The sequence below is a fragment of the Apus apus genome, chromosome 2 (assembly GCF_020740795.1).
Source record: "Apus apus isolate bApuApu2 chromosome 2, bApuApu2.pri.cur, whole genome shotgun sequence".
Lineage (NCBI taxonomy): Eukaryota > Metazoa > Chordata > Aves > Apodiformes > Apodidae > Apus > Apus apus.
Genome location: NC_067283.1, coordinates 113625562 through 113646341, shown reverse-complemented (window position 1 = coordinate 113646341; position 20780 = coordinate 113625562). Strand labels below are relative to the sequence as shown.

Genomic DNA, 20780 nt, shown 5'->3' with positions numbered 1-20780 from the left:
AAAGAGTAATTTTAACATCAGATTTATTTTCACTTTTTAGACTGTCATTCTGTAGGTATGTGTTATTTGTGATGATAAAATTTCAACTTTTACTTGAGAAACGGCAATGGAAAGCTCACAATATATGATGGAGATGTTTTCTGGTCTTCCCCCTCTGCTTACTGAACCAAAATTGTTCTCTTGTTTGAGGCAGTTCTTCTTCCCACAGGTTCACCATTTTACCTTCTTCATCTGTATGTTAATAAGAGCCACAAAACCTTCATTTACCCTGTAAACAAGTTACTTTTGTATAGAAGTAACCCTTCACTAATCTAAATCTGTTGAATCATTCAGGATGACAGTCCCTCCTTGGAAGCAGTAAGGACTAGAGTGGCACGCCTTCTTGGGTCTTTGGGAGGGCAGATCAACCACAATTTAATTACAGGTGAGTGTCAGTGTAAATAAAAACACTTACATGCTTCTGCTCTCTCTCCTAAAAACAGATTTCAGTGAGGTCTCAACATCACTTTATGAGAATGCATGAACTTTCCAATGAATGCTAATTTTTGTTGCTCTTGTTTAAACAGAACTGCTATTATTCAGTTCTGGAGTTTAAGAGAGTAGAGTATCCACTAATTTACTTTAATTAAATTAATGTAATTTATTTGTCCCCTTCACCCTCTGGCTGCAAAGCCATTTTAAAACTTGGCCCAGTTTGTAACTCTTTAGTACTTGTTTGCACCTTCTTACTAAAATTCTCACTTAATGCGGGTTTTCAGAACTGCAGCCTGCGAACAGTGTAAGTCTTGGCAAGCTTATTTCTTCACTTGTGAGTGCACTATGTCCTTAGTATGTCCAGATAGTAGAGCTCCATTTGAGTGCCTCCTCAAAAAAACCCCAAGTTTTCTGCTCTTCTCTGTTTAGTCTGTGATAAAGCTTTATAATTCAATTAGTACATCTAATCTAATTAAACAAAAATGGAAAAGTATAGTGTAAGTACCTGACCATAAGATTTAAGGGATAAATTCAGCTCCAAATGTAGTCAGTCTGAACAGTAGTGTAGTTGTATAGAAGTTTTGTTCTCTTCTTTTTCTGCTTACCTTTGTTTTTTCTGCCTTCACAAGGAATTTTCCATCTGGCAAGTACTTCTCTGTTCCTTAGTCAGAAATACCACAGAAAAGTAGCATTATTCCCTGGAAATGAAATATAAAGTGTGGTCAGACTCTGTGAACCAAATTAACAAATATGGGAATTCGGGTAGAGAAGGGAGTAAGTACGGCAGTTTTCCTCAGAGGACATAGCCATAAATGTAGTCATTTTCTGTGCGACTGCAGGAGTCTGTGTATTGGATCTTCTTGTCTGATCTGATCAATAAGTCTTTTTAACATTAGAAGGCAAAAGTAGTATATTGGTTGCCTTAAAGAAGTATTTTAAGTTAAGTGTGATTCAGTGTTTATAATCATCTCCAAACTTACCTGTATTGAAACTGGAGGCTGCTGTGACTGTCTCCTGAAATGCTGGCTGCAATAATTTCTTCCAATTAGTGGCTAAACATCTGTTTGGATGTGGAAATAAAACTGGCCTTCTGACACTTCTGGTACTTGTAACATCCAGTAATTTCTAAATCATTGACATCCTATGGCAATCTAACTGAAGTTGGAAGGTTACAAATTTTTGGACTGAGATACATAAATACTTGCTCTGTGTATATTATATAAAACCTATTTTTTGTTTTGATCTTTTTTTCCAATGCATTAGCTACCTCTGCAGAAGAGATGATGAAGAAATGTGTGTCCTGGGACACTGAGAAGCGTCTGAGCTTTGCTGTACCATTTGCAGATATGAAGCCTGTCATCTACTTGGATGTATTCTTGCCTCGTGTGACTGAATTGGCTCTTTCTGCAAGTGACAGACAAACAAAAGTATTGATGTTTTTCTGCATCTTTTTCTTTTTCTTTTTTTTTTATGCTGGCTAATGAACACTGCATAAAATAATGTCTTCCATGTTAAGATAGATCTGGTTTAATTAATTCGTAGGTAGCAATTTGACCTCTTTGGTGCTTTTTGAAAAACTGAAGAGCAGAAGTTGCTAAAACCTCTATGAGACAATTGTGCTTTGAGAGTTAGACTTAACATAAAGATGAAGTTTTCAAAATAGTTGATCTTTGGAGTTGTTTGACCTTCTTCTCATGCCTAGCCCGTGAACTTGTGGGCCCAGTCCAGCAGATCACTTATGCAAATATTTTGCTGCTTTGCTGGATTGGGATGTGGATATCCAAGGATTGCCCGGAACAGAAGTATCTTTGAAAACATAATGATGGGTGACTTAGCCAGTGATTAATTTTCTTCAGTTGAAAAGTGGCTGCCGATGATAGACTAAAACATTAGAAGAAAGACCTGTTAGAATGTGTGTAACTTATTTCTGTGGCTGTGATCCATTCCTGGAATGGTGATTTAGCATAGATTGGAGTGATTTCCCAAGTACCCCCTTTCTTGCAACCCATTCTCTCCTGCCTACAATTGTATCTTCACTGTGAAAGTGATAGATGCATAACCAAAGGGATTTTCAAATTGCAGGTTGCAGCCTGTGAGCTGCTACATAGCATTGTCACATACATGTTGGGGAAAGCATCTCAGATGCCAGAAGGACGTCAAGGTCCCCCACCTATGTATCAGTTACATAAGCGAACATTTCCAGTGCTGCTTCGTCTTGCCTGTGATGTAGACCAGGTAAACAGAGTAACTTATAAGCATTTTAGCTTGTTTAAAGTCTCTCTGAATGTGGAAATTAATTTATAATTTTATTTAGAAGTTATGCTGTTACAAGGGATAGGTCATAGGGTTTCGGGGATGGGGTGGAAGGCTTTTCAAAGATTTCAATAGTGGGGTGTAATTCAGAGTAACTCAAAGAGTTTCTGGTAGTAGCTACTCTTCATCGCTGTATTTGATTTCTATATTTTTCTTTTTCTGCAATAAGTTAATTTGAGGTGAAGTTGAATATTTTCATATTAAGTTACAGTCCAGAAGAAAAGCATTTGGGAGAGAATTTGTAGCTGCCTCATTGATAGCAAAGGATGATCTATTTCATTCAAGCATCTGAGCTTGGTATTTCTCCTTCTTTACATAAAACAGAATAGACACATTGGTTCTACTCTAGTGAAGTTACAGGTCTTGTGCCTTTTCAGTTTGCTGTTTGGACCCTGGCATCCGGGTTCTATTTTTAGACCAAAGAGACTTTGTATTCTGTTAAAGTGTACAGGAAGCTGTGTTACCAGTTTAGGTGAAACCCCTTTTGCTGGCACATGGCTGAACATAAGCCACAGGGAAATAATGTCTGGATAGGTCCAAACCCATGCACGCAGGGATGCATGCTGTATTATAAGCATGTGTAAATGCATATATAAATATATTTAATGGTTCTTCCCTGTTATGAGTGAATACTGTCACACTGTTATGGTGTGGCAGTATTTCACTCAGGTTGACTTTACAGATAGAATTGTTGAAATCCAGGAAGTTAGAATAATGAATTATGGTAAAGATTCAGAGAGATTTTAGATGAACATACAGCTTAAAAACAAACATCCCTGTTTCCTTGGCTGTACATTGGTGTATCAGCCTGTGCCATGCAGTGTTCTTTGTCTCAGAGGGTCTCACTGGAAGTAAGCTTGGAGATCTTCAGAGACTAGTTGAATAGAAAGCAGCTAGCCAGATTCTATTTATTTATTTATTTATTTATTTATTTATTTATTTTTATCCTTGATATGGGAATGTAATATGAAGCTGAATATTAATTTTATAGGCCTTTTTTCAAGTAACTAGTCTTTTTTATAATTGCATATGTTGAATAGCAAAATAGCATAGAAATACATTGTTCCTAGAAACGTTAGTGACTTTTACTCTTTTCAGGTAACAAGACAGTTGTATGAGCCTTTAGTCATGCAACTTATTCACTGGTTTACAAACAACAAAAAATTTGAGAGTCAAGATACAGTGGCATTACTGGAAGCTATCTTGGTAGGTTGTAAGTCTTTCTTCTCTTTTTTTCTGGGCCATGTGACTTTATTTTTAACTAGCATCATTTTACTATTGAAAGAATCAGGAATACCCAGACAGGTACAATGGCTCCTTTTTTGTCTGAAAGAAGAAAAACTGGTTATCAATTTATTTTTTAACGACCACTTAATATTTCTTAACTGAGATTTTAATGATGGATTTCTCTCTTTCTTTGGCATTATCAAAATAGTGCTGTAGCATCTTTAGAGCCTTGGTAGTATTAATGGAACGCTCTCCTTATTATCAGTGTGTACAAAGAACTACTGAAATACATTCACACATGCCTCTGCATGAAGGCTGCTTTTGCTGTTTGCTTAATTTTTCTATAGGTTTCTTTACTTTCACCAGATGCAAAAGCTATAAATTTAAAACTGCCTTTTGCACTGAGTTGAAGTGGTTGGAGACAGAGTAGGTCGAGATATTTTGCAGTACTTCTACTAAATGAAAGTTGATGTTGTCCACCGCTTCTAAAAGAGAAGAAACTGGCCCATCAGAAAATGAAGAGACTGAGTCAAGACTCCTAAACTGATAGCTGAGACAGGAATAGGAATCTAGATCCTAATCCTGTGCTGTGAGGGTGGGAAATGCTCCCCTTCCCTTGTACAGCAGTAATTTTGAAGCTTTGTTATTTCTGGGAAACTAAGGGTATCGTTTTTTAACTTACAAATAGTACTGTATAAATAAGGTGGAGAACCTCTCCTACGAGGACAGGCTTAGCAAGTTGGAGCTGTTCAGCCTGTAGAAGAGAATGCTCCAGGGAGACATTATGACGGCCTTTTAGTACCTGAACAGGCCTGCCAGAAAGCTGAGGAAGGGCTTTTTACAAGGGCGTTCAGTGATGAGACAAGGGGTAATGGATCAAAGAAGAGGAGAGATTCAGGTTAGACATTAGGAGGAAATTATTTACTGTGAGGGTGGTGAGACACTGGCACAGGTTGCCCAAGGAAGTTGGGAATGTCCCATCCCTGGAAGCATTCAAGGCCAGGTTGGATGGGGCTCTGAGCAGCTTGATCTAGTGAGAAGTGTCCCTGCCCATGCATGGAGATTGGAAGCAGATGATCTTTAAGGTCTCTTCCAACCCAGACCATTCAATGATGATGATAATACAGCACTGAGACAGTGGCTGGTTTTTTCATTCTTTTAATGAAATAATCTTGTGTAATTTCAGAGTGGCATAGTGGATCCAGTTGACAGCACTTTGAGAGATTTCTGTGGTCAGTGCTTACGAGAGTTTTTGAAATGGTCTATTAAGCAGACAACACCGAGGCAGCAGGAGAAAAGCCCAGTGAACACCAAGTCTCTTTTTAAACGGTTGTACAGTCTTGCTCTTCATCCTAATGCTTTCAAGAGACTGGGTGCAGCACTAGCTTTTAACAGCATCTACAGAGAATTTAGGTGAGTAAACAGATCTCAAAACAATAACTACCTTGGACTAAAGGTTCAAGGAGGTAGAAAGAATTAAGTGTAGAACTCAAATAGTCATCCAATGACACTTAATCTATTGATGTATATGATGGCTGTAAAACTGAGTTACTCTACATATTAATTTTTAAGTGTAACTTTGTAGTTTGGGCTTTCCACAAATGGGGAGCATGTAAATTTAAATTTCTGTCAGAAGTTTATGTAACATCATTTATGCATTTTTAAATGTGGTTAGCAAATTTCATTGTTATATTGAAGAGTGGTTTAGATGTATTTTTTGTGCAAACGTGGTGCAATTTATTTTTACAGTATTTTTTTTTTTTAATTGTACTTTCATAATTAATGCTTCTTCTGCTTATGTTTCTCATCAAATTTACTCCTGATTTTTAAAGGGAAGAAAATTCTCTGGTGGAGCAGTTTGTATTTGAAGCACTGGTTGTATTTCTGGAAAGTCTGGCCCTAACCCATACAGATGAGAAATCATTAGGTGAGCTATGATTAATTATGGAATGAATAAGAGAGCCATCCTGTTGAATCTTGGATTAAAAAAGAAAAACTACTGTAACTGTAGGAAAAGTAAATGTGGTTACTTTTGCAAAAAAGGAAGGATTTTTTTTTCATTACTGGTAGAGAGGTCATTTGAGATCTAGTTAGGAACTCTTAATCAATTCCTTGCAACAGATAAAGATGGAAGATTTTGAGCCCAGGAGAAAGAATCTTTTCACATTTACAATGATTTGCAGTTTAATAAAAAAGCTAGTAGTAGTTCTGATTTGAGTCCTAGTTTTGCAGTTATGCCATGTAAAAATGTAGCTTGATGAAAATCTTGAAGACTACTCTTTTATAACAAACAAAATGCTCAAAAAATTGGCATTTCTTTATATTGTGTGGATGATTTTCACCATTTTCTAATACCCTTTCCTGATTGCCTTGTCATTCATCTCTAAAACATGTAGCTATGTGAAGAATCTATGACCTCTCCCACAGTACTAATGATTCTTCAGTAAAATATTTTTTTCATGCTTTGACTTTTCATCAGTTAATGGTAATAAGAACGTAAAATCAAAAGCTGATGTTGCAAAGATTTATTTCTTTCAGGGAAACAGCTCAGGGTGTTATGGAAGTGACCCCAGGAGAAATAGTCTTATAGGAAAATTTCATAGTTCCTTAAAGCATGAGCATGGAAAATACAATACAGAGCTTTTTAGCAGAGGCCTCACAGTTGGCTCAGGCCATGCTGACCTGTCTACTGTTTCATGGTCTTGTTTTGCAGTCTTGAAAAATTTGCCGTAGGAGCCCAGAGTAGTTGAGGTGATAGACATTATCCCACGTGTAAGCCTCCTGCACCATTTCTGAGGTGATAATACCTTGATTCATTTAACCAAGTTACTAACATTAATTTATACATGTCAATTCTCTCTTCCTAACAGGCACCACTCAACAATGTTGTGATGCTGTTAATCACCTGAAGCGCATAATCAAGCAAAAAGCACCTTCTCTGAACAAGGAAGGAAAACGGCGAGTACCACGGTTAGCAATTTGCCATTCTTTTGCTTTTTAAATATTACTGGAATATCTGTTTTATAAGGAAAGGCTGAGACACCTGGGGCTGTTTAGTCTAGAGAAGAAAAGACTGAGAAGGGATATTATTAATGTTTACAAATATCTGAAGGGTGAGTGTCAGAAGTAAGGGCCAATCTCTTTTCAGTCGTGCCATGTGATAGCATATGGGGCCGAGGACACAAACTAGAATACAGGAAGTTCCACCTCAACAGGAGGAAAAACTTATTTACTGTAAGGGTTATGGAGCGCTGGAACAGGCTGCCCGGAGAGGTTGTGAAGTCTCCTTTCTTTGGAGATTCTGAAGACTTGTCTGGATGCATTTTTGTGTGACCTGCCTTAGGTGGTCCTGCTCTGGCAGGGGGGTTGGACTTGATGATCTTCAGAGGTCCCTTCCAACCCATAACATTCTATGATAATTATCTCCATTTTTGTTCCTTTTGAGTGTTACAAAGAGAAGGAAGGAGACCTGATGCTGCTTTTCAAAATTTTGCCATACAGACTATGCTCTGGGGATCTAAAGAAGAGTGAGTAGAAAGGAAAGCAGTGCAGGATGTGCCTGTAGAAGAGTTCTTGTAATGTAGATGGGTTTGATTGTCTAGATAAAAGGACATTCATGTAATTCGTGTAATTCAAGGAAGTGTGCTCTTGATGGTCAGGTGGTGAGGTGGATCATGAACTGTTTGAAAAGAAGTCAGAGAGTTGTGGTCAATGGGACAGAATCTAGTTGGAGGTCTGTGACTAGTGGAGTCCCTCAGGGATCAGTACTGGGACCGGTACTGTTCAGTATTTTCATCAACGACCTGGATGAGGGAACAGAGTGTGCCCTCAGCAGGTTTGCTGATGACACTAAACTGGGAGGAGTGGCTGACACACCAGAAGGCTGTGCTGCCATTCAGCGAGACCTGGACAGGCTGTAGAGTTGGGTGGAGAGAAACTTGATGAAATTCAACAAGGGCAAGTGTAGACTCTTGCATCTGGGGAAGAACAACCCCATGTACCAGTACAGGTTGGGGGCTGACCTGCTGGAGAGCAGTGTAGGAGAAAGGGACCTGGGGGTCCTGGTAGACAGGAGGATGACCATGAGCCAGCAATGTGCCCTTGTGGCTAAGAAGGCCAACGGCATCCTGGGGTGCATTAGAAAGGGTGTGGTTAGTAGGTCAAGGGAGGTTCTCCTCCCCCTCTATTCTGCCTTGGTGAGGCTGTATCTGGAATATTGTGTCCAGTTCGGTGCCCCACAGTTCAAGAAGGACAGGGAACTGCTTGAAAGAGTCCAGCACAGAGCCACAAAGATGATGAAGGGAGTGGAACATCTCCCTTATGAGGAAAGGCTGAGGGAGCTGGGTCTCTTCAGCTTGGAGGAGCCTGAGGGATGACCTCATCAATGTTTACAAATATGTTAAGGGCGAGTGTCAGGACGATGGAGCCAGGCTTTTTTCATTGACGTCCAGTGATAGGACAAGGGGCAATGGGTGCAAACTGGAACATAGGAGATTGCAATTAAACATCAGAAAAAACTTCTTTACTGTGAGAGTGACAGAGCACTGGAACAGGCTGCCCAGAGAGGTTGTGGAGTCTCCTTTGCTGGAGACATTCAAAACCCTCCTGGACACGTTCCTGTGTGATGTGCTCTGAGTGACCCTGCTCTGGCAGGGGGATTGGACTAGGTGATCTTTCGGGGTCCCTTCCAATCCCTAAGATTCTGTGATTCTGTAATGGTCATGGAACATTTTGCTTTTTTTTCAACTGCAAGACTATGGCTTCTCGGTAGATGTCGGGAAGTCTGTTAATCCCTAATATTTTTGTGCAGAGGATTTCCAGCTACCAAGTCAGTGTGTCTTGCGGACGTTGTCACGTGGCTTTTAGTGCAGTGTGGACGACCTCAGACCGAGTGCCGACATAAAGCCATGGAGCTCTTCTATGAACTTGTTCCTTTATTACCAGGTATTGTAAGTCATGAGACATTATTGTCTTTACTTTCTAAACACTGTTCATGCCTTCCCTTTGCATTTTCTTATTTTGTATTAATTACAAGAAAAAAAAAAAGGCAGATGTTCACCCACTGCTGCTAAATAAAAAATAAGTAGTTGCTCATATTGGAAATGAAATACTGTGAGAACCTCAGGGTTTGTGGGCATAGGAGAGGGTTTTATTGCAAACTTGCACCTATAAAGGTGAACGTACAGGCCCAGAACTGTTGTTGCATCCAGCTGTGAAGGCAGTATTTGCTGACTGGGAGCTAGTGTGAGTGTCCCCAGAATTTACATCCTCCTTGTGGGTAATTTAAGTAGTATGACCAAGGCTAGAACAGAACCCAGTACCTTCTCTGCTAGAAGGTCCAGTTTAAAATACAAAGATTGGGCATGTCAGTCCATTTGCTTGTAATTCCTTGCTAGCTTGAAAAGTGGTTTTCCTAGTGAATTTATTTTTGTGTTTTTATTTCTCTCAGGAAACAAGTCTCCATCTTCTTGGCTGGCTAATGTTCTAAAAAAGCAAGATATTTCTTTCCTCATTAACAAATTTGAAGGAGGTGGCAGCGATGCCAAAACTCCATCTGGGATCCTTTCTCAGCCAACTCTCCGTGGTATGCAGGAGCCCTTCAGCTTACAAACTGTCATGCGGTGGATGGATATGTTCTTAGCAGCACTGGACTGCTACAATACGTTCTTTGAGCTGCAAATGGTCAAACCTCATGAAATACTGGGTGAGCAATTAACTATTGGGTTACGTTCCTTCATGTCTGTTACACAAAACCCATCCAAGACAAGTTCCTAACTTGGACTTGAACCTATTTTCTTAAATGTAGAGTTGATTAATTTTACAAATTCTCCCAAAAATTTCAATGACAGTTGTACTGGATATTTTTTGATTAAGTAGTGCTTTGTTAATAGTGTATCTTAAAGTTTTTCCATCTCGTCTTAAAAATACACTGTTGCATTTCTTGTCTCTCACTCATCCAACTCACCAGCAACTTCATTTACTCTATCTCATCATTAAAAAAAATATGCTGTACAGGTAATTTCCCTCTGCTGAAGAGAATAATGTATTTATATATTTTTTTAAATACTTCCAAAGCTGTTTGGAAAATACTGGTGTGACATGTGATGGTTTTCTGTTTATGTTCTCAGTACAACTGTTTTCTTCACAGCACAAAATAAGTATATTTCAAATTTGAGAGCTACTGTGTCATTTCAACCAAATATGATTCTTTTTAGGTGTAAATGAAAGTTCCTCATTCTTGGAGGCTGTGCAGTTCTTCCTTGAAACTATTGCATTGCATGATATCCAGGCAGCAGAGCAGTGCTTTGACTGCAGCTCAAAAGGGAGCATGTTCAGTCCTCAAGAACGGGACATGTATAATTACAGCAAGTGTACTATTATAGTCCGAATCATGGAGTTTGTCACCATGATCCTGGAAACATGCCAGCAGGATTTTTGGAAGGTAGGCACTGGAATCTGAAGTGGATGAAAGATACAAAATTTATGCATAGTTAAAGATTTGTGTTTTCATTGTGGTGAAATGTCATTTGCTGGAGAATATCAGCTTCAGAGGTGCCTTAGCTGAAATTGATGACTAAGCATCACAAATTATGATCTTTGCCTGTAAGTGAAAAGAATTACATTGTACAAATAGTTTTAGTGATTGGTTCCCTCCCAACTCAGCATATTCTATGAGTAGAGGAATTCATATTTCCTGTATATTCCAGTTGTATGTTGACTGTGAGACTCATGTATATTGTTATTTTGTCATTCTGTATGGAGCACTTGCCATGAGTATTTCCTGCATGACTCCTGATGGCCTTAAACATGTGGAGGTGATAGCTGCTTAGAAGGCAGGAAGGCAGATAGTAGCAATTCTTTCTTTAATTCAGTATAGATATTCAGGCCTCCATTTGCCTGGCTTTGGTACTATATAAACGGTATTAAACTCTATATGAAGTAGAGTGCTTATGAGTCTCTTAGGAAATGTACACTGCCAGGTTTAGTTCTGACACTGTGACTGTCGTTTGCTTTAAGTAAATCTCTCATAAGGTGCTCAGAGGTGTGCATGTGGATTTCAGGGTGATTACAATTGTATGATGAGGACTGAAACAGGCCGATGTGGACATAAAAGATCTTATGTGCAGTTTGATGACATAGCCTATACCCTGTGTGCAAAACTATGTGTAGTTTTACAGGTAATGGATTTCTGTGTATTAGTTGAAGTGATTGAAAGTCAGACGTTTCATAGAGAAAGAGAATATCACTTAAGAGAGAATAGTTACTGTTCCATGTTTTGTTTAATTTTAGATGCAAGGACTAATAATAAGTTACAAAGAATAAAATAGGGAAATCTAAATGGATTTTTAAATAAAGCTTTTATTTAATATTTTATTCTTTCTAGCTACTTGAGAAGGAATTGCTTAATGCAAGCCTTATAGAGCTTCTGGTGATGACAGTGTGTGATCCATCAAACGTGGGCTTTAACATTGCTGATGTGCAAGTCATGAAGAATCTCCCAGATATCTCAGTAAGACTCATGAAGGCTTTGATGAAATCTCCCTACAAGGAATCTTTGAAACTGTGCATGAAAAAAAGAATCGCACCACAGAGGTAAGTAGGGTCTTTCTGGTAAGCGTGAATCCAGAACAAATGCTACTTACTATGAGAAATGGAAAGTAAATAAAGTTGTGTGTGTTTGCACATGGACCTCCCCACCAATGTAATCTTATTACTTCTCTTTCCTCGTTAGCCTTGAGGACCTTTGTTCTGTTGACCTGTTTAATTCAGATGCACGTTTTGATCAAGTTAGGTTTAGTGCTCTACTTTCTGCCTGCAAGCAACTCCAGAAATCTGGCCTGCTGCATTCTGTTCTTCATAATCAGGTATTTGTTTACCCAGAAAATAATGGTGAATATTTTTATACTCTAAAGAGCTTTCCTTGTGTAAAAGCCAGTATGAAAACAGATCAGATAAGGAATTTTTTAAAAATAAGATCAGTAGTGAAGAGCTGGTGTGGAACAGCGTCAGAAATGAGCAGTTTGTGTTTAGTCTACAAATCTGAGAAGCACAATACTGAGATTTGAACAACCATCATTACAATGTTTGTCTTTCTCCAATTTCCAGGGTCTGAAGGCAACCAGAATCTGCCTAAAAGTTTCTTTTAGTGAAATTCACAAGACTGAAAGCTCAAAGAGTCAGGATTTACTGTGCTAAAGGAGGCATTTTTGAACAATTTTAAAACAGAATTTTGAAAGTGATGAGGGAAATTAGAGAAGGAATGTCTTCTGATTGATCAGAAGCAATACAGTGGGTTTGAGTTGCAGGAAAACAGGATGGAGAACAGTTGGAGGGTGGGGGGCTAGGCTATACCACTCAGAAGAATTCTTTCCATGAAGTTTCTCCTTGTAGTAAATCGATCTTACTTTGGGCAACTGAAGGAAGACAGGCTATGTAGTAGCCACAAAGACTGAGAGGATTTGTCTACTGTATTGTGTGTGTGTGTGTGTATATATATATATAAAAAAATATAAATATAAATATAAATACAGCAAGGCTGTATATAGTAAGTAACTATTTAATTTCTGTGGGTTGTTTGCTGTGTACCCTTTACATCTAAACATCACTGTACAAGCAAAGTTCCAGTGTTTTCAGTAGCTATGCAGGTGGATTGGCCTTTAGATTATTTTTTTCAGCTTATATTAATTGTCACTTCTCTGTTTGGGTTATTTTCCCATAGGATGAAGGCCCTCATTTCTCCGTCGGCTCTAAGCTTCTCTCAGTTGTTTATAAAGGCATTGCCCCTGGGGGTGAAAGGATCTCTCTTCCATCTTTAGACATCAGCAGTAAGCGATTAGCTGACAGACTCCTGCAGCTGGCCTTCGCTGTTGATGACCAGGTAGGACACAATTCTCCACTTTTAATACTGAATCATCATTTAATACTCACTATCAATAGCCTTCTTCCCTATATTTTGGGTAGGTGAGGCTGATGTTTTATTCATACTCCTACAGAGGAACTGTAAGGGTTCTTCGGCTTAACTGAGTGACAATTGTAAATAACAAGCATTTCAGTATTCTGTTTGTGCTTTGTTTTTGTGCTTTCTTGTAACATGGAAGAGTTTGGGATGGAAGCTTTAAAAACTTTGTATGGTTTTGTAAGAAATGAGTGGAACTTAACGTGCTTGAGATAACTGTCTCTTTACCTTAATTTTCACAGTGTGAGGAGCTAGTAAGTCTGCTGTTGAACACAGTGGTGTTATCTGTGCCATTATCAGGAGCATCCCAGAAGAACCTGATCAGTTTCTCTCATGGACAGTATTTCTACAGCTTGTTCTCGGAAACGATCAATCAACAGCTGCTGAAAAACCTGGATGTGGTCATAGTCCAGCTTATGGAATCATCTGCCAGCAATCCCCAGATGGTATTAGATTACTTTTAAAATTACAAAGTCAAATGGAAATGTTATTTGATAGATTGTTTGGTTTTTTTGCCATGGTCTACTGGCTATACCTTCATGATGTCTGGCAACCTGACCTAATTTTGGCTGTTTGTCATCTCATGTCAAACTGTGTGGAAACTGCTTACCTATTACCTATCCTGAAATCCATGAATTTCAGGAATTTTTTTGTGTAGTACTTCAGATCAAAAATGTCCTTTCAAAGCAAGTCTGATTGTTCCCATGTACTGGGCTTTGATTTTAATTGTAGAGTGGTCCCAGAGCACATGGACTGGACTTGTTTTGGGTAAAACTAAACTGGAAATATGAATTCCAGCCACTAATGGGCATTTAGTCCACAGATCAAAGTATTAAAAAGAGAGACAAGCACATACACAACCCTCTGTGACTTGAAATAAATACAGGGTAGATGTCATGTGCTCAGTACTCTTGGCAACATTTGTTTTGCTCAACAGATTTTCTCCTGTTGGTCCACACTACTTACTAATGTAGAGCTCACTTTCAGGTCCAGGAAGGAAGAGTTTTATGATTGAGCCTTCTTTTGGTGCTTCTGACATACAGAAGGGTCAAAAAGAGAGATCAAAAATCCATTTTCCCTTTTGCTTAAAAAGATGCTTAGTATAGTAGATTATTATTTTAAATATAATTGGATCCTTTTTTATCCAAGAGGTTATGCTTAAAGGTGTTGCTTCCAAGTATCATTTTAAAACACTGGGAGCGTATTTTTTATGAGACCAGAAATTGTTTGATTGTAGAGAGTTGTTTTAAAAGGCTGATTCTTGTCACGACTTCGTAGTGTTTCCTGGGTGCTAAAATAGATTTAATTTTAAATGTGTCTCTTACAAATACTAGGCTGCTAACTTACACTGGCTGCATGTAGCAGTAGTATTAAAAATCTTCATTAATTTAATTAAGGCAAATAGACTAATTGGGTCAAACAAGCGCTTCTCTGTTGTCTGCTATCTGCTGTTCTTCTTTGCCTGACTTTATAATAAATATATTATGGATTACATTTGATAAGATCTTTCTTCTTTAGTTTTTACATTTGTGACTGATGGGAATAAAAAAGAACACATTTATTTTACTGTGTGCAGGCAAATCTAGTGAAGTCAGAAGGGTGGTAACATTAATCCAGTTTATTAGGCCGTTGCTAGCTATTCAAGAGGAGGATGCAGAACTCAGGTTTGGAAGTCAGCAGCCATTGGTTTTAGACAGGTCTTTCTTAGATTGTGAAGAAAAGAGATTGAAGTATATTTATTTTATAATATCTGGTATGCCGTGGTTTGTGCTTCTTTTCTAGATGTATGCAAATAAGTTAGCATATATGTTATTTTTCCCTATTTCTCTGCTTCACACTAACTAAAATTTTCAAGTATTGATCTTTGGAGTCACTCTGGATTATCATTTATTTCTCCATATTTAGACGAAATGTATGGGAGGAATTGCTGCATTGTACTCTGAATGAAACAGGAGTAAATTGGAGACTTCTGGATCCCTGTGAGATATAAATCTATCATTGCTATGTGATGCAATAAATGAAACTTAAGTTTGCTGTCATGTCAGGGTAGGATTTTCAAATGTCCTTAATTACACATATACTTTCCATTGAATGCAGATAGATATATCTAAGGATGTGGTATAGAATTAAGAATTTCTAATATTTGATACTAATCTTGACTTTCCAACGAAGTCAAAGAAGAGAAAGATGCTTCTAATTTAGGTGCTTTTAGGACAGGTAGTGTAATAAGTCAGACAGAAAGAGCCTAAGTTGAAGAGATTTTCTTTTAACAACAAACATTTTCACTCAGGCAGGTGTTCTGTTCTCCTGAATCTGTGGTGCTCTTTTGTGGTTGCCCATCCTAATAGAGAGGTCCTATCATCCTTTCATTTGGAATAAAAGAATCTATCTGTTGCTTTTCCTTTCAGGTTGGTAGCATTTTGAATGGCATGTTAGATCAGAGTTTTAGGGAGCGTGCCGTACGCAAGCAGCAAGGAGTGAAACTGGTCACAGCTGTACTAAGAAACTGGAAGAAACTTGACAGCTGGTGGGCAAAAGGTTCAGCTCCTGAGAGCAAAATGGCAGTCTTGACCCTGCTGGCAAAAGTTCTGCAGGTATGTGTTGCTTTATAAAATCCAGGTAACTTTTCAAATTCTGTAGCATATGTTTTGGCTTTTTTATTTGCAAAGTACAAGAAATATTCGGACACGCAAGAACTACTGGATTTTGCTCCTCTCACCCCCCTCCCTCTATTTTTTTTTTTAAATTTTTAAACTGCTGTCATGTTTTAGCTGCCTCTTTTCTTTCTGGAGCATTGGTACAAGCGCAAAGAATGAACTTTGAAACTGAGCAGCCTCTCAGCATTCTTTGGCATGCCATCATCCAGAAAGTCACAATGGAGGAGTTCAGCCCGTATCAGCAGACATCAGAAAGATTTTTATTTCACAGACCTTTTGTTCAAAGACCTCTCATTTTTGTTACATTGTTGTTTTGGTCTTTTCTTTTGTTTTCCTTTTTCTATTTTGAAAACAGAATTTATTTACTGATCTATTGGGGTATTTTAGGAAATTGTAAAGGTAGCTGAACAAAGATCACGTATTGAGAATTTTTTTCCTTTTTTGTAATTATTTTAAAGTTGATTTGTTTTAAAGGTATGTTTTAGGACACAGATTGTGAGCTGTATTGCTGCATTAGGTGTCAGTGAAGCTGTCAGAAGGAAATCTGGCTCTGAGAGAGGGCTTTATTTTTTTTTAAACTGGAAAGTATCTGACATGATTTTGTTTGTAGTGTGTAGGAGCTTTTAGAATTCCTTTTGATGGTCCCTTTAAAACCAAAATTAGACTGTATGTACTTTAAACAGTTCTATAGCTCATAGGCATTTTATTGTTCATTAATACAGTGATCTCTTTGACTAGTTTAAAAAAAAAAATCCTGATTTTTTTTTTTTTTTTTTTTCTTCTGTCATTCCAGATAGATTCTTCAGTCTCATTCAACACCAATCATGAAGCATTTACAGCTGTTTTTACTACCTATACCAGTCTACTGACTGATCAGAATTTAGGTTTAAATCTTAAGGTAAATTGCTCATCTCAGTGGCTCCACTGGCCTCGCCAGATTAGAACATTAGTAGTTCATGAAATTCCCTGTTACTTGGCTTAAATTTTACCTTAGCTTGCACAGTGATGTGGGCATCGCTTCCATTTTTTAGTCTCTTTTTCAACATCCTAAAAATAGTAAATTTTCCATTTTGTTCTTCAGATAGTAGACAGTATCACAGATGTTATGTTTTGATTTTAGGTGCTTTTTTTTTCTCTTGCCCTAGGGAAAGCTGTGCAATTTTTAGGGAAAGACTAACTGTCAGTTACAAATAGTTTTGAACTTTAAAGTGTTCAGTTAAGAAGCGACAGCTAATCAGACTTTAGAACTGGCATTTCCTACATGTCAAATTACAAAGGTCTGCCATGATTTCAGTGTCCATGTCTGAAAGTGTGAAACCAGTAGGAACAAATTAACTGCTATATGTGACTTGGTCAGGAGAGGGAGGTAAAGTACTGCATGCTGAAAGTGGAAGTCGTAAAAGATGCTGGATCATAACATTTGGACTAGAAGATGAAAAATTTTCTACTTATGAAACAGCTTTGCATAGTTGCTGCTCTGTCAGTCTGCTTTTAGCTAGAGAGAGTTTTGTACTTGCCTGTGCATTCAAAATAAAGTTAGGGATCTTGTTTTAGCTGCGAGGTGATGCATTAAATCAGTCACTTCTGTGATACTAGATGCTTGCTTAAAAGAACAGTGAGGTCTTATTCACAGTCTGTCAGCCATGCAATAATAATTAGCTTCTAATTCTCACTCAGCAGTGACCAAAGCTGGTTTCTTAACTAATACCTGAAAGACGAGCAGCCAGAAAAGATGTCTTTATCAGTTTATTTGAACCATTGAATCAGGAAGCACAGCCACTGCAGATTATTTTGTGGTCCTGTTCAGCCTGCTTCATAGTTAAATAATACTTTTTTTTAATGTGTTAACTGCATTTCTTTTCTTCAGGGACAAGCAGTGATAATTCTTCCGTTCTTTACAAATTTGACTGGAGAAAAACTTCATGAACTTAAGAATGCTCTTGATCAACTTGTAGCTTACAATTTTCCCATGAGGTCAGATGAGTTTCCCAAAGGAACCTTGAAGTACAATAACTATGTAGACTGCACTAAAAAGGTCAGTATTTTTAATGAATGTGTAATGAGAAGCCTAAGGGATCTATATCTAGAAACAGTGTTTCACAGAGTCTGAAATTAGAGAGACCTCTTTGGTTTGTATGAAATCGGTTTTATGCTCTACGTGTTGTGTCTTTGTCCAGAAGTTTAACTTACAGATACACATTAAATTGCACATATTAATACACATATCCTTCTCAGCATCTGCTTCTGACCAGTATTGAAAAATAATTACACAATTAAATGTCATTTATTTGATCCAGTGTGAGTCCTCATTTATGCATTATTTCTCTTTTCAGTTTTTAGATGCATTAGAATTGTCTCAGAGTCCAATGTTGTTGCAGTTGATGACAGAAGTCCTCTGTAGGGACCACAGACATTTCATGGAGGACTTATTTCAAGCCAGCTTCAAAAGAATTTCCAGAAGGTGAGTTTGGTCTATTGGATTTTTGCTGTGCTTCCTTCCTCTGTTATGTTGTCCTTGTAATAGTGATGATTTACACCATAAAGTTTTACATAATGGATTTAATTCAGATTGTTCTCGTCTTCGCATTTCAAAAATATTTCTGAAGTGTGAAAATGTGGCACCAACTTCCAGATAACACTTTCAGTGCCTGGCCAAATTTTGTAAACCCTTCTGTAAATTATCACGTTCTGGCAGAATTCAGTTGAAGGTAGTAATTGTGTGTGATACTTGTATTTGCTATCCCTGTATAACCACATAATAGCTTAAGTTGATAGCACTTAAACTGACAGTGAATTACTTCATTTGACCCCTTTCAAAACACAACAGCATAGTTACTTAATTGAATGTTTCCAGAGAGGTAAATTGTAGACACAAACATGCTCTGTCCACAGAAGAGGTCTTCACTCTTCCAAACCCAACATTGCAGTTCATGATGGCCTATTAAGTAGTGACTATTTGGGAGTGTAGTGTCCTGGACAAAGTAATTTGTGTTATGCCCAAATACCATTTCTGAAGTTTTAGATTTTACAAAATCATTCAAAATAACAGTTCATCTGGTAGTGGAAAACTTGATAGTTTTGTATAGTTTTAGCCACAGAAGGGTGTAATAGCAATGAATTCTCCTTTTATACCCGTTTGCCCTCATTATTCACATATACCAGATAGATATTTTTTTAGGTTGTTCAGCAGAAAGGAACTGAGAATAATTGCTTTTGGTTTAAACTAAAAAAGGTACACAAACAATTTATCATCTGTTGCAAAGTAGCAAACTGAGATTTTGTTTAGAGAGCTTCACAATAAGTGACAATTCAGCCTGATCTTGCATGTCTTGTGGGATGATAATCCAAGAGGGTATGAACACGGACAATAAAAGTTTTAAATGCCAAGGGAGTTTGAAACATAAATAGAATCTGGTAAAGGGTTTTCATCTTGGGATTTCCATCATGTTTAGGAGCACCACTGACAAACAAGTGATACTGCTGGACACAGTTCACAAAATGTTCCAGAGTGAAGACCTTCTTTCAAATACTACCCGTCAAGCTTTTATGGATCGCTCCCTCCTCACTCTCTTGTGGCACTGCAGCTTGGATGCACTGAGAGAATTCTTTGGCAAGATTGTAGTACAGGCTATGGATACACTTAACTCTAGGTTTACAAAGGTATGAACTACTTTTTTTAGGATTGGGGAAAGTCTAATGAAATACTGGTGTTGGTATGTAGTTTTTGCTTAAATTTGAGTGAGACACTAATTGAAACCATTTGCTTTCCAGTTTTCTGTTTCTTGAAGCAGAATTTTGTGCCAAATAGCTTGGTTATTAGTGAGAAACTTTTGTTGATTCCCCAGGACGCTGTTGGTTAGAAGTTAGTGTATGTTTGCATATCTGCTGTGTATAAAAATTGAAGTTGGAACATTACAGAGATAGACAGACAGACATAGATATATGTGTATATAGATATATACACACTGAGGTCTGAAGTTTTGTAAAAAGCAAAAACCTGTTCTAATTTTGAAATATAGAAGCTATATAAAATTGTAGGTTGTTACTACGTTGTAAGAGAAAGGTATTCAGCCTCCATAAGGAAAGCTCTTAAATTAGCTGCCTTACTTGTAGAGAAAGGAACACATCTTCTATTAATTGCAATGATACTTCAAGGAAGGTTTAGGAGCACAGATCTTCCTTTCTCTATTTACAGCCTCCAATTTAGACTATAGTTACATGCAGTAATTTTATTGTCAGTGGAGGTCTCTGTTCTTGCTGTAGCTCTTCACCCTCATGGTTTTGCTGATGCAGCTGTTTAAAGGCAGCAGGACAAACAAGATGCTGAAATGATTCAAATTGAGTAGTAGTTATTAAAAACAAAATACTAAAATCTAAGACTTTACATAGAGCCACCCCCAACATGTTTCTGTTGCACCACAGTGAGGTGCATGAATTCATGAGTAATACCCAGTATAGTGACAAATATGTATATTTTGTTTCCAGGTGTCATGAGTCTGAGCCATTACTTGGTATTCTGCTCATTTTACTCCAATATCACTATAATGATTTAAGCCAACTGGAGTTAAGACAGCTCACCTGGTAGAACACAGGTCAACATAGTTTTAGTAACAATTACACAGGAACTCAAAATCTGTCAGTCTTTTGTTATCATCAGCTCTTTCTCTGTTTTAGAAGGTAAAAATAAGCTGATGTCTTTGTTGAAACTAGAGTAACTGTGGAGCTACTTCAGCAGGGCAAGATCCAGGAAATCTCTTTCTGATGTTTTTCTTATTTGCTTCTAGACCAGTGAATTTACTTTTGATACGCAAGTCACCAAGAAAACGGGATATTACAAGCTGCTAGAAGTGATGTATGTACGTCTTTCAAAAGAGGATGTCTACTCCAAGGACTCCAAAATTAACCAAGCTTACCGTGGCTCCATGAGTGTCGAAGGCAACGAACTTACCAAGACACTAATAAAGTAAGACTATTATTTCTTCTTTTTAATTTCTACTTAGGTTTTGGGCAGATAAATATTTTAAGTATGCCATGTAAAGCAGATGATTGATTTGTTCAAGGGTAAGTATAAACTGTGAGGTAGATTTTGATTTTAACTGGAATACACAATATTGAATTTGCATTGATAGAATGATCTCTGGCACAGACTACAA

At 37.7% G+C, this 20780-nt stretch overlaps 1 protein-coding gene across 3 annotated transcripts in view; it reads left to right on the top strand.

Annotated features, from left to right (window-relative positions):
* The window catches only part of PRKDC (protein kinase, DNA-activated, catalytic subunit), an 82461-nt gene that overhangs the window by 15884 nt on the left and 45797 nt on the right, over positions 1-20780 (top strand). For 2 of the 3 annotated variants that reach the window (XM_051610646.1, XM_051610643.1), the window contains exons 21-40: positions 334-424; positions 1738-1901; positions 2557-2709; positions 3886-3993; positions 5201-5427; positions 5847-5941; positions 6885-6984; positions 8825-8958; positions 9464-9718; positions 10230-10456; positions 11399-11607; positions 11747-11879; positions 12734-12892; positions 13213-13416; positions 15379-15564; positions 16421-16525; positions 17495-17662; positions 17961-18088; positions 19080-19287; positions 20412-20590. In XM_051610646.1, coding sequence (XP_051466606.1) covers positions 334-424; positions 1738-1901; positions 2557-2709; positions 3886-3993; positions 5201-5427; positions 5847-5941; positions 6885-6984; positions 8825-8958; positions 9464-9718; positions 10230-10456; positions 11399-11607; positions 11747-11879; positions 12734-12892; positions 13213-13416; positions 15379-15564; positions 16421-16525; positions 17495-17662; positions 17961-18088; positions 19080-19287; positions 20412-20590 — 3233 coding nt within the window. The remainder of the gene's footprint in view (positions 1-333; positions 425-1737; positions 1902-2556; positions 2710-3885; positions 3994-5200; positions 5428-5846; positions 5942-6884; positions 6985-8824; positions 8959-9463; positions 9719-10229; positions 10457-11398; positions 11608-11746; positions 11880-12733; positions 12893-13212; positions 13417-15378; positions 15565-16420; positions 16526-17494; positions 17663-17960; positions 18089-19079; positions 19288-20411; positions 20591-20780) is intronic. The other variant, XM_051610644.1, reaches the window with a different exon arrangement.